Raw genomic sequence first — 12,516 nt, forward strand, 5'->3', positions numbered from 1 at the left:
TCCTCCTCCCGGGGCTTCTTCCTGGTGCACAGGCCATTCCTTCCAATCAGAAAGCAGAAAAACCTGTTTCCCTGGCCCTGCCTGCTCCTTCTTGGGATTAACAGGCCCTGGGCTCCCCGGTCTTCCTCTTCTCCCCCAAGTCTCTGTGGGCCGCCTCTTTCAGGAAGCCTTCCGGATTCTCCTCCCTCCTCAAGGCCAGCCGAATCACTGGGCCGGGATTCCTCCTTTGCCCTCGGGCAGGGCTGGAGCCGCGGTGCGGGCTGTAAGCCCCTCGAGGGCATGTGTTGAGTCTTGGTATCCCCAGCGCCTCCGAGGCGTACTGTACACAGTAGGCGCTTAATATGGACTCGCCGAGTTGAAAGGATGGGGGGGCTGGATGGGGGGGGCGTCTCTCTTCCAGGCGGAGGAGCACAAGCACAGGAGCGCGAGGCTGGGCGGGGCGGGGCATCAGCACTGCCTGGACGGGGTGCGGTGGACAGAGCCCGGGCGCTTGGGGATCTTCCGCCAGCGCCGCTTGTCCCAGCGGCAGAGCAGCAGCAGGCGGAAGGTGTCGCGGAAGGCCTTGTTACAGAGCGCGTAGCACATGGGGTTGATGGTGCTGTTGACGTAGCAGAGCCAGTAGCCCAGCTCCCACAGGGTCTCGGGCACGCAGTGGCTGCAGAAGGTGGACACGAGCACCATGATGTTGTAGGGCGTCCAGGTGAGGATGAAGGCCAGGAGGATGGCGCTCAGGGTCCTCGCAGCCTTCTTCTCCTTGACCAGCGAGAAGGTCTTGCGCTTGCTCAGCTGGTCCTTCCCTTTCCGCTTGGGCTCCTTGCCCGCCCGCTCTCGGGCCTTCTTCGTGGGCCGCTTGACCGTCTGCGGAGAGGCCCGGGGCGGCGGCTTGGCCGGAGCCGGGGCCTCGGGCCCCACCATGGGCATCTTGATGACCACCTCGAAGCCCGCCTCCTCTCCCTCGGAGGATGTCAGGGACTCCAGGTAGCCTTCGTCCTCCTCCTCCTCCTCCTCCTCCTTCCAGCTGTAGGAGGGGAGCAGCCGGGGCCCCCAGCAGCAGCAGCAGCGCCGGGCCGGGGCGTCGGGGGAGCCCTCGGGGCCCGGCTGCGAGCGCTCCGAGCTGCTGCTGCTGCCTCCCCCGACGCCCTTGCCGGGGGTCTCGGAGCCCTGCAGGGCCGCCAGCTCCCGCGCCCGGTTCTCAGTCTCACGGTAGATGCGCCAGTACAGCACGCACATGACCGTGACGGGGAGGTAGAAGGCGGCCATGGCCGTGCCGAAGGTGATGATGGGCTCCGACAGGAACTGGATGTAGCACTGGCCGGCCTCCACCGTCCGCTCGCCCACCAGGTACTGCCAGAAGAGGATGGCCGGGGCCCAGAGCACGAAGGACACGAGCCAGGCCAGGCCGATCATGAGCGCAGCACGCCGAGGGGTCCTCTTGGCTCGGTAGCTGAGGGGCCTCGTCACGGAGAAGTAGCGGTCGAAGCTGATGAGGAGCAGGTTCATGACGGAGGCGTTGCTGGCCACGTAGTCCAGGGCCAGCCACAGGTCGCAGGCCAGCGTGCCCAGGGCCCAGTGGCCCATGACCAGGTAGGTGGTGTAGAGGTTCATGGAGACGACTCCGATGATGAGGTCGGCGCATGCCAGGCTGAGCAGGAAGTAGTTGTTGACCGTCTTGAGCTCGCTGTTGACCTTGAAGGACACCAGCACCAGCAGGTTGCCCGTCACGGTGGCCAGCGAGAGCAGGCCTGTGGTGAGGATGATGAAGGCCACCTGCCAGGGGCCCTTCACTGGCTCCAGGACGGTGATGTTGGGGCTCACGGCTGGGGCCGCAGACACGTTCATGGCAGCAGCTCACCAGGCTACATGGGAGACGGGAGCGGCCGGGGAGAAGAGCGCCTTCTCCCCAGGCTCACGGGCAGGCCCCTTCCTGGGGCTCACAGGGCCCTGGGGCAGGGAGGACACCACTTCCGGGCTCCCGTAGGCCAAGAGCTGCACCTGAAAAGAGAAGACCAAGAGCAGGGTGAGCACTTCCGAAGGGCACCGAGTGGGAAGAGCTCCGGTCCAAATCTCAGCTCTGACACTCCTTGGTCATATGACCCTGGGCCAGGCACTTAGCTTTTCTCAGCCTCAGCATGCTCATGTGTAAAATGGGATTACCCACTGAGGAGGAGGTAACAGACCCGATCACTGAGGCAGCCTGGGCGCCAGATGTGGGCCCTGACCAGGGAAAGGGCTGGATTGGTTGTTTTGTTTTGTTTTTCTCCCCTAGAGGGATGAAGGAAAGAAGTTGGGATCTTTCCTTCTTTCCCTCTTTTATCCCAGAATGCCTTGGTGTCATCCTGGGTCATCTGGCATTTAATGGAAAACAGGTGTGATGAGACAGAAGAGATGAAAATTTTATTTTTTTTTTTCTAAACCCTTACTTTCTGTTTTAGTATCAACTCCAGGGAAGAGCAAGGGCTAGGCAACGAGGATTTAGTGACTTGCCCAGGATCACACAGCTAGGAAGTATATGAGAACAGACTTGAACCCAGGTCCTCCTGACTCCAGGGCTGGCACTCTATCCACTGAGCCACCTACTTGCCCCCAGAAGGGATAAAATTAAGGGAAGAGTCTGGGAGAGAAAGGGGGGTAGAAGTGAAGGTCATCCAGGATGTACCTGGCGGGGAGAAAGGAGTGGGAAGCATCAGGGGGTAGTAGACAGGGGTTAGAGGGAAGCCTGATGTCTCTAGTGGGAGCTCTTGTCTACCACCCTCCAGGGCACCCCTTTCTCAGTAATTTGGTGCCAGACTTAGTCTTTCTCTCTTTCCCAACTCCTAGAGCCCTCATATAAGGGGTCTTCAATATACGTCTTGGCTCTCCTCAAGCATCCTCGCCTCCCATTTCCTGTGCCCTCACGCCACCATGGCTACACACAAAGATAGTCATAGATATCCTGGACCGTGCTGTCACCCACAGATGTTCCATCTCCATGTTTATGGACTCTGAAATTCCTTGAGCCAATCACAATCTCTTGTCACTCCACTACCTCTTCTGCCTTATAGCTCCAAATCTTCTTTTTCTCATCACGCCCGCTTCTTTTTTAAACCCTTACTTTAGAATCCTTCTTGGAATCAGTACCATGTATTGGTTCCAAGGCAGAAGAGATAAGGCATAGGACAGTGGGGGTTAAGTGACTTGCCCAGGGCCACACTGCTAGGAAGTGTCTGGGGCCATTTGAACCCAGGACTTCCTGTCTCCAGGCCTGGCTTTCTATCTACTAAGCCACCTAGCTACCTCCCATTATCCCCTTTTCTAATTCCTCAACCCCTCAGCTGTCTCTCAGGCCATCCGTCACCTTTGCACTGGCTACATTCTCTACCTATCCCCAGACTGACATCTTGGGGAACCAGTTCAACCCTACAGCGTCCTCTTCTCTTGGGTCCTCCGACCCCCACTACTGCTGAGCTTGCCTTGCTAAATCTCAGCCCTGGATCACTCCCATCATCCGACGCCTTTGCTCCTCTTCACATGCTGCTGACTGGGTCCAGTATAAAGTTGATGCGAGGTCATCTGCACTGGGCTCTCACTGCTGCAAAGCAATCCTTTAACAGCTCCTCAGTTGACTTCCTTTCCCACTCACCAGAGACTCTCCTACACTTTTTCATCCTTCCTCACACTGCTGTGGCTCCCCCTCCCCACCACCTTCTTGGGCCAGGAACTTTTCCTCCTTGTTCACTGATAAAAGAGAGACTGCTTGGCATTGAGAGCTCCCTCTTTCCCCTGCATCTCATATCATCGGGTTGTCTTCTGCCACTCTCCACCTTCAGTCCTCTCTGACACAAAGAGGTGGCCCTTCTCCTTACCAAGACAGGCCCCTTCCATTTTACCTGCCTCCTTCAGCAGATTGCTCCCTTGGTCATGCCCTCTCTCTCTTATCTTCTATTTTTCCCTATCCACTTGCAGTTTTCCTACTGTCTACCAGCATGCCCATCTCTAAGCTATATCCTTAAAAAATTCTCACTTCATCCGTCTTTTTTTTAACCCTTATCTTCCATCTCAGAATCAATACCACATTCTAAGGCAGAAGAGTGACAAGGAATAGGCAATGGGAGTTAAGTGACTTGCCCAGGGTCACCTAGCTAGGAAGTGACTGAAGTCAAATTTGAACTCAAGACCTCCTACCTCCATGCCTGGCTCTCTATCTATTGAGCCACCTAGCTGCCCCCTATTACATATTTCTAACTGGATATCCTGTATCCATGTCAAATTCAATATCCCAAAACTGAACCCATTATCTTCCCCTCCATACTTCTCGGTACTTCAAGGGCATTGACACCCTCCTAGTTGCTGAGGCTCATAAATTTAGGTGTTACACATGATTCTTTTTTTTTTTTTTTTAACCCTTACCTTCCGTCTTGGAGTCAATACTGTGTATTGGCTCCAAGGCAGAAGAGTGGTAAGGGCTAAGCAATGGGGGTCAAGTGACTTGCCCAGGGTCACACATCTAGGAAGTGTCTGAGGCCAGATTTGAACCTAGGACCTCCCATCTCTAGGCCTGGCTCTCAATCTACTGAGCCACCCAGCTGCCCCCTTACCCTTGATTCTTTACTCCCTCTTAAGCCCTATCAATTGTCAAGACCTTCCTTGTTTTCACCTTCCTGGCAATCTCTCCTCTACTGCTCCATCACTACCACCACCCTGGTCTAGGCTATCACCACCTCATGCCTGGACAATTGCAATAGTCCTGACAGTCCCTGTCTCACATCTCTTCCCACTCCAGTCCCTCAGCTATCAAACTCACATCCTTGGGTGCAGATCTGACTGGGTCACCCCCAATGACTCAATAAACTCCAGCGCCTCCAAGTTATAACCAGGATCAAGTCTAAATTCCTTTTTGGATTTTGGAACCTGCCTTCCTCCTAGCTTTCTAGTCTTACTACACATCCCTCCCCTCCAGATATTCTTCAGCCCAGGAACAAACACTGACCTCCTTCCTGTTCCTTATCCCCATCACTCCATCTCCCCTATTCTTGGAAGGCTCGCCCTCCTTTTCTCAGCCCCCTGGCTTCTTTCAAGTCTCAATGAAAGTCCCACCTTCTGGAAGAAGCATTTCTCACCCCTCCTAAGTCTCAGTGCCTTCCCACTGAGCCCACTCCCAACTTATCCTGTATAGATCTTGTTTGTGCCCTGATGCTCCTTAGGAGCAAGGACAGGGATTTAATTTTTTTTTTTTTTTTGCATTTCTTTGTATCCCCAGACCTTTAGCAGAGTGCTTGGCACACCTTAGAGAATTAATAATACATGGTAGTTGGCTGTCTGGAGGCATCAAAAAAAAGAACAAATTTGGTGTCAAGGCCTGTTAGGGAAGGACGTGATGCATGTTGTCATGGAAACACATCTAGTCTGGGAGTAAGATCTGTGTTTGAATCTAGATTTAGACAGTTCGGGCAGGTTATTTCCCCTTTCAACCTTTTAATTTCTTCTTCTCTAAAATGGAGAATTGGACTTGATCTCTGGGTTCTCTGCTGGTTCTAACCACCTGGGTTCTGGGGTCACCTTTAGTTTTGAACATTCCCTATCCTATCAGCCCAGCTCTTACATCTTATGACTTTATGTCCAAAAGGCACTCCAGCTTAGATATTCTAGGTCCTACGATCCCTTCCTGCTCTGATGTTCCATTTTCTTTTCCTCCTTCTCCTTCTCCTTCTCTTCCTTCTAACCTTAACCTTCTGTCTTAGAATCCATGCTAAGTATTGTTTCCAAGGCAGAAGGGTGGTAAGGGCTAGGCAACGGAGATTCAGTGACTTGCCCCGGGTCACACAGTTAGGAGATGTCTAAGATCACATTTGAACTCAGGACCTCCTATCTCCAGGCCTGGCTCCCTTTACTGACATTCGATTTTCTAAGGTCAATACAGCCCTTTGAACCAAGCTTGAGAAACCACATTATCAGGCATTATGAAAGAGGATTCTTGTTCAAGTTGGGCTCGACTCCGTGGTCTCTATGGTCTCAGACTCTCTGGCCTATAAGGAGTCGAGGATTTGGTGATTCTGCCTTCATCTCATCCCTCAACCCACTTTCTCTGCTCGTGGCTCTCCCGCCTCCTTTTCCAATTTCGTCAGCCAAGATGGAGGCAAAACAAACCAATGAGAACCTCGGGCCAGGACTGCCATCTAGGATGGCTCCATGTGTGATCCATTGCAACCTCTTTGCTTCTCTGAACTCTGGCGTGTTCCTTCTTTTGGGGGAAGGGGAAGAGGTTGGGAAAAGGGCTCCTTGATGGGCACATGCAGAGGGAGGTTAGAGAACTTCCTTTCTCAAGGGACTGGCATGAGGAGGCTAAAGGGCAAAAAGAAGCTGGTGGAGGTGGGGTGTGGGGAGAGGGTTTGAGTGTCAGGAACCTCATAAGGCAGATTTTGAGAGAAAAAAAAGAAAGGAAGGAGAGAACTTAAGTGAGGCAGGCTCAGAATCTCAGCATCTCATGCCTTCTTTTTTGAGCTCTGGGGCCCTATTTTGGGGAGTGTGAGGAGCTGTGTATCCTTTGCCCAGGAACTAGAATGCTTATCTGGGATGCCCTTCCCTCCTGGTGGGGGCTGGGCTGTGAAAAGAAAGGACAGAGAAGCAGAGAGTGAGGGAACAACCTGGTGGGGAAGGAGGAACAGAGATTATTAGGAGGCATGATCAGAGAGAAAGAAAGGAGGTGAGGAGTCAAGTATCTGGGCCACTGGAAGACTACAATGAGGGGGCAGCTGGGTAGCTCAGTGGATGGAGAGCCAGGCCTAGAGACAGGAGGTCCTGGGTTCAAATCTGACCTCAGACACTTCCCAGCTGTGTGACCCTGGGCAAGTCACTTGACGCCCATTGCCCACCCTTACCACTCTTCCACCAAGGAGACAATACACGGAAGTTAAGGGTTTAAAAAAAAAAAAAAAAGACTACAATGACTCCAGGGCTCTCCTGACATGGGTTTTGGTTTAAATTTCACCTCAGACACTTCTGAGCTAAGTGACCCTAGGCGAGTCATTTATCCTCCTCTTGTGCCACAGTGGATAGAGAACACCAGCCCTGGAGTTAGGAAGAGCTGAGTTCAAATCTGGCTTCAAACATTTCCTAGCTGCGTGACCCTGGGCAACCCTTTTTTCTTGTTTCCTCATCTGTCAAATGAGCCGGAGAAAGAAATGGCCAACCACTCTCGGCCACGAAAACCCCAAATGGAGTCATGAAGAGTCAGACGGACATGAAACAACAAATGGAGGTAATAATAGTTACGGCATTTGGTCCACAGGGTGGTGTGATGGATCGACCGAGGGACCTTAAGATAATGAGGTCCATCCAGCCTCCTCGGTTTACAGAGAGCGACAGAGATCCAGAGCGGTGGCTGTGGAGCTTAGGACCCCCACTCTGAGCGAGGACCAGGGGCATTGGAGGAGAAGGAGGGATTATGCTGGGGAATCCGGGGAAGAGGCTTCTGCAGGGTCCCACAGCTAGAAGGGGTCAGAGCCAACCCCAGAAGGAATGTAGCCTTCATCCCAGCCTGGTGTTCTCTTGGTTCTTAGCTGACCCTGTTCCTAAGGTGAACCTTTGGGGATGATGGGAGAAACCACTTCCAACTACCGGCCGTGGCTGGATGGAGCAGAATCCCACCTGCCCTTCCTCTTAACCCTTTGGAACTGTGTCGTTGAAGCTTTTCCCCTGCTTCGTCCAGAACGTCAAAGGAGCCCTACCCGTTGGAATAGAATTAGGACCATCTACCAAGGGAGGGATTATATCTTCTTCTTCTTTTTTTTTTTTTTTTTTTACATTTTTAAACCCTTAACTTCTGTGTATTGTCTCATAGGTGGAAGAGTGGTAAGGGTGGGCCATGGGGGTCAAGTGACTTGCCCAGGGTCACACAGCTGGGAAGTGTCTGAGGCCAGATTTGAACCCAGGACCTCCTGTCTCTAGGCCTGACTCTCCATCCACTGAGCTATCCAGCTGCCCCCTAGGAATTATATCTTGGGAATATGTCTATCTGTCTTGTGCTCAAGAGTGGGCTAGGATGAGAGTCAATATGGCCCATTGGCTTTTTCTTTTCTTAAGCCCTCACCTCCCGTCTTAGAATCAAGACTGTATTAGTTCCAAGGCAGAAGAGTGGTAAGGGCTGGGCAATGGGGGCTAAGTGACTTGTCCAGGGTCACCCAGCTGGGACATCTCCCTTCTCTAATACTGAGTCACCTAGTGCCCCCTGGCCCATTGACTTGCCAGACTGTGTCCTTAAGTTTGCCAGTGGGGAAGGCTGGGGCCATGGAGGAGCTGAAACTGCCCCTGAAGGCTGGTGTTTATGTATCATGAATGGAGGGCTGGACTTGGGGCCAGGAACACCTGAGCTCCAACCTGGCCTTAGACACTATTAGCTGTGTGGTCCTGGGCCCTGTCACTTTCCCTTTCCTCTGCCTTAGTTTCTCTATCTGTAAAACGGGGGTAGTCATAGCATCTCCTTCCCGATGTTGTCGAGATGGAATCAGTTTCGCAGCTGATCATGATAGACGGCCTAGATGGGAGGCACTTTGCAAACTTTCAAGGGCTGTGTGAGTGCTATGATGATGAGGATGGTTATTGTTGTTCTTAATCTACCGGGCTTGCTTTAGGGGCTGTTCTCCTCTGTCAGCAGGAAATTAAACCGGAGCAGGATGGGCTGGGCCGGGGGCTCCTGCTTCCTCCTTCCCTTTGTCCATTGGGCCTCCACCTCTGCCACCTATTCATGCTATGGATTCTCTGTGATGTGGCCTCTCCCTCCCCAGCAGAGGTATCGCGAGGGTACCTGCCTCGTTCTCCTGGATTGTAATTGGCCCTTCCTTAAAGGAAGAACACCAGAAGACACCACCGGAGTTATGTCTGGGGTTATCCGTACTGCTCTGCCCCTTCCATTGGGCAAGAAGAATAAAAGCTGAACCATGCCCTGCCCTGGTTCTTCTCTCCTTCCCCATATCTACTCTCGTCCTAAAGCAAGGGACTGAGAGGAGAGTGGGGGGACTTATGGCCAAGAGGTCAGTCTTGCACCATGGTTGGCTTTGTTCAAATTCCAGCTCTATATTTACTACTGTGTGACTCCGGGCAAGTCACTTCACCCCATTTGCCTCAATTTCCTCATCTGGAAAATGAGCTGGAGAAGGAAATGGCAAACCACTCCAGTATCAAGTTGCCAAGAAAACCCCAAATGGGATCATGAAGAATCGGACATGATTGAACAATAATATTAGTCAAGGCCTCTTCCCTTCTTCCTCCACTTTGGGCCTCAGTTTCCTCCACTGTAACATGAAGGGGTTGGACTAGATCATCTGTGAGGTCCCTGTGACCCTATATAAAATGAGACTTCCACTCAATAGTCTTCCAGTTCCAAATTCGATGATCCTAGCTCAGTTTTGCTTCAGGAGCCGGAGGGGTGGGAGTTGGGGAGGTCCTGAGCAAAGTCAGAAAGGAAAGGGGAGAATATGAGCCCTAGGGGGTACCTCTCTGGGTCTCAGTTTCCCCCATTTGTAAAATGAGAGGTTTTGATTGAATGGCTACTCAGGTCCCCTCTAGCTTTAGAGCCGTGACCCTTTGACTACTGGAGGCCATCTAGATAAGCCCACCTCGGCTGGTGGCTTTTGGTCTCTGCCTGGAAAGCCCTCTGGCCACTTTCTCCACTGATGTGTTGAAATCCTAGCCATCCTTTAAACCTCCTCCAGGAAGCCTTTCCTGCCCTCCCAGGCCTGGATGACCTTCCCTCTCAGAGCTCACCGGACTCTTGGTTTGTTTCTGCCTTCTGCTATAAAAATGAGCATTTAGGTTCTTGGCAACGCTGTCTTATCCCCTTGCTAGGATCATAGTTCGAGAGCTCCGAGTGACCTCAGGAGTCGTCTCGTCCAACTTCCTCATTTTACAGATGAAGAGACTGAGGCCCAGAGATGGAGTGACTTCTCCAAGATCACACAGCTAGTAAGTGGAAGAGATCAGATTTGAACCTAGATCTCTGGGTTCCAGAGCGGATGCCCTTGAGCTCTATGATGGCAGAGAGCAAACTCTGTCTCATCCAAATCTGGTATCTTGCACGCAGTAGGAGCCCAATCAATCTTTGTTCAATATATGGGGGAATGGGAGGAATTTAACTTCAGAGAATTTCCAGGGAGGATCCTCCCCTCCCCTCCACTTCCTTTCCATCCCTCCCCCCTTAGCTCTCTCTCACACACGAGGGAGTCCTCAGGCAAGCCTTCCCTCATTAGCCAGTCCCATTTGGCTCAGATGGCCAGTGTCTAAGTGCCCGTTTCGGATTTGGACTCTGTTCTGAATCTCCCCAGGTACGTCTTCCTTCTAGAGGGAAATGAAGGCGAGACAAAGGGTCGTGGTGTCGCTCCCATTCGGTTGCCATGCTTCCAGGGAGAGAGAGTATAGAGAGAGCTTGGCCAGTGATTACTGTAAGGGACTAGACGGCGGTATGGTGGGAGAGGCAAGAATAGGCTGGATTTAGAATCAGAGGTCCTGGGTTCAAATTCTGACTCTTTCCCTTCATACCTGTGTGACTTGAGGCAAGTCCCTTACTTTTCTGGGTCTCACTTTCCTCAGGTACAAGATGAAGGGGTCGGACTAGACCTTTTCCAAGGTCCCGGCCAGCCAGCTTCAAATCTATCTTTAGGAGTGAGTTTTCGGAACCGATTGGAAGAGTGAGTGAAGAGGCCTGACCGAGGACGTCAGGAAATGAAAGCAATCTGCAGCCCAGGAAGGGAAGGGCCTTGCCCTGCTTCCATAGAGACTCCAGGAGTGCCTCGGAGAACTCCAGGCAGGAAGGTCCAGCCCTCTCCCGTGGCGGAGCCTCCCTTAGGGAAGGGTTAGGCTCTGGTAGCTTCCCTCCCTGCCCCCCAATACTATGAAGTCCGTGCCCCAGAGGAGCTGCCGGTAATCCCAGGCACAGAGGAAGTAGCTCTGTGAGCCGTGAGCACAAGACGGTTCAGTTGGCGAGTCCTTGATGGGCAGAGTGGGAAGGGACCTTAGAACGGGGAGTGTCGGAGTCGGGGAGCTCCTGGGGCGAGACATCGGAAAGGAGAGTCCCAGAGGGTGTTAGCCCAGAGAACGGAGAATATTAGAGCTGGAGGGGCCCTTAGAACACTGAATGGAGAACCGCAGAGCTTCCTTCCATTGGGGGGGGACACCTTGGATGAGAACACAGATTCTGAGATGAAAGAGACTTGGGAACACGGAGGGTCTGAGCTAGAAGAAATCAGAGAACCTAAAATGTCGGAGCCAGAAGGGACCAAGGAACACGGGTCTGAGATCAAACAACATGGATTGTCAGAGCCGGAAGGGATCTGAGAACCCAGAAGAGACTCGAGGAGGGCTTTTGGTTGAGTCATTTCCAGGACTCCAAGGGACCAGAGAAGGAAAGGATGTAAGTGTCTGCTCTGCACCAGGCCCTGTGCTAAGTGGGAGGGGATGGGATGCTAGGTGCTGTTCTTTCTTTCTTTCTTTCTTTCTTTCTTTCTTTCTTTTTTTAACCCCTTACCTTCCGTCTTGGAGTCAATGCCGTGTATTGGCTCCAAGGCGGAAGAGTGGTAACGATGGGCAATGGGGGTCAAGTGACTTGTTCAGGGTCACCCAGCTGGGAAGTATCTGAGGCCAGATTTGAATCCAGGACCTCTCGTCTCTAGGCCTGACTCTCAACCCACTGAGCTACCCAGCTGCCCCCCTAGGTGCTATTCTAATCCCCATTTTGCACTTGAGACAGACAAAGAACGGTTAAGAAACTTACTCAGGGTCCCAGAGCTAGTATACGTCTGAGGCCAGAACCACCCACTGTGCCACCCAGCTAGCTCTGACTGAAGCTTTTTGGGAGCAGGTCTGGTGGACAGCCTTGGGATTTTAGCCTTGAGTCTGACATTAAAATCAGGGGGCAGCTGGGTAGCTCAGTGGATGGAGAGCCAGGTCTAGAGATGGGAGGTCCTGGGTTCAAATCCGGCCTCAGACACTTCCCAGCTGTGTGACCCTGGGCAAGTCACTTGACCCCCATTGCCTACCCTTACCACTCTTCCACCAAGGAGCCAATACACAGTATTGACTCCAAGACGGAAGGTGAGGGTTTAAAAAAAAAATCTATCTCAGCAAGCAAAAAAGAAGTCAAAGGCACCCAAAGCTAATGGACTAAGTAAGGAAAGAAGTTTCTGTCTAGGGCCAAAAGGAGCCTGGGAGTTCCATGGGCAATTCAGAGCTCTCAGAACCTGTAAAATGCCTGGAAACTTCTCCTGGGGGAGGCCGGTCACTCACACCAAGCCCGCCTCACTATACAGTCCAGAGAAATCCCTGAGAAAGAGGAGCTAGAGGAATGCCCTCAATGAGCCTCAGTTTCCCAATTTGTCAACTAGAGACAAAGATATTGCACTACCAGGGTTGTAAAGCGAGCACCATCAAAATCCAAATATCATTATTTGAATGAGCAAACACACGCCCAGGGACTAGCGGCGGAGATCAGGGCCTCCCACAGCGACCAGATTCCCTAGAACGTTCTGTCAGATCTCTTGCCTGCTCTGC

At 52.4% G+C, this 12,516-nt stretch overlaps 1 protein-coding gene across 1 annotated transcript; it reads right to left on the minus strand.

The window, feature by feature from the left end:
• Nucleotides 1-1,839, minus strand: CHRM1 (cholinergic receptor muscarinic 1). The gene has a single exon (XM_044681051.1). It carries the CDS (start codon nt 1,837-1,839, stop codon nt 448-450), a length of 1,392 nt encoding a protein of 463 aa, XP_044536986.1. The 3' UTR covers nt 1-447.
• Between the last annotated feature and the right edge of the window lie 10,677 nt (nt 1,840-12,516).

The sequence above is a fragment of the Gracilinanus agilis genome, chromosome 6 (genome assembly GCF_016433145.1).
Source record: "Gracilinanus agilis isolate LMUSP501 chromosome 6, AgileGrace, whole genome shotgun sequence".
NCBI classification, from domain to species: domain Eukaryota; kingdom Metazoa; phylum Chordata; class Mammalia; order Didelphimorphia; family Didelphidae; genus Gracilinanus; species Gracilinanus agilis.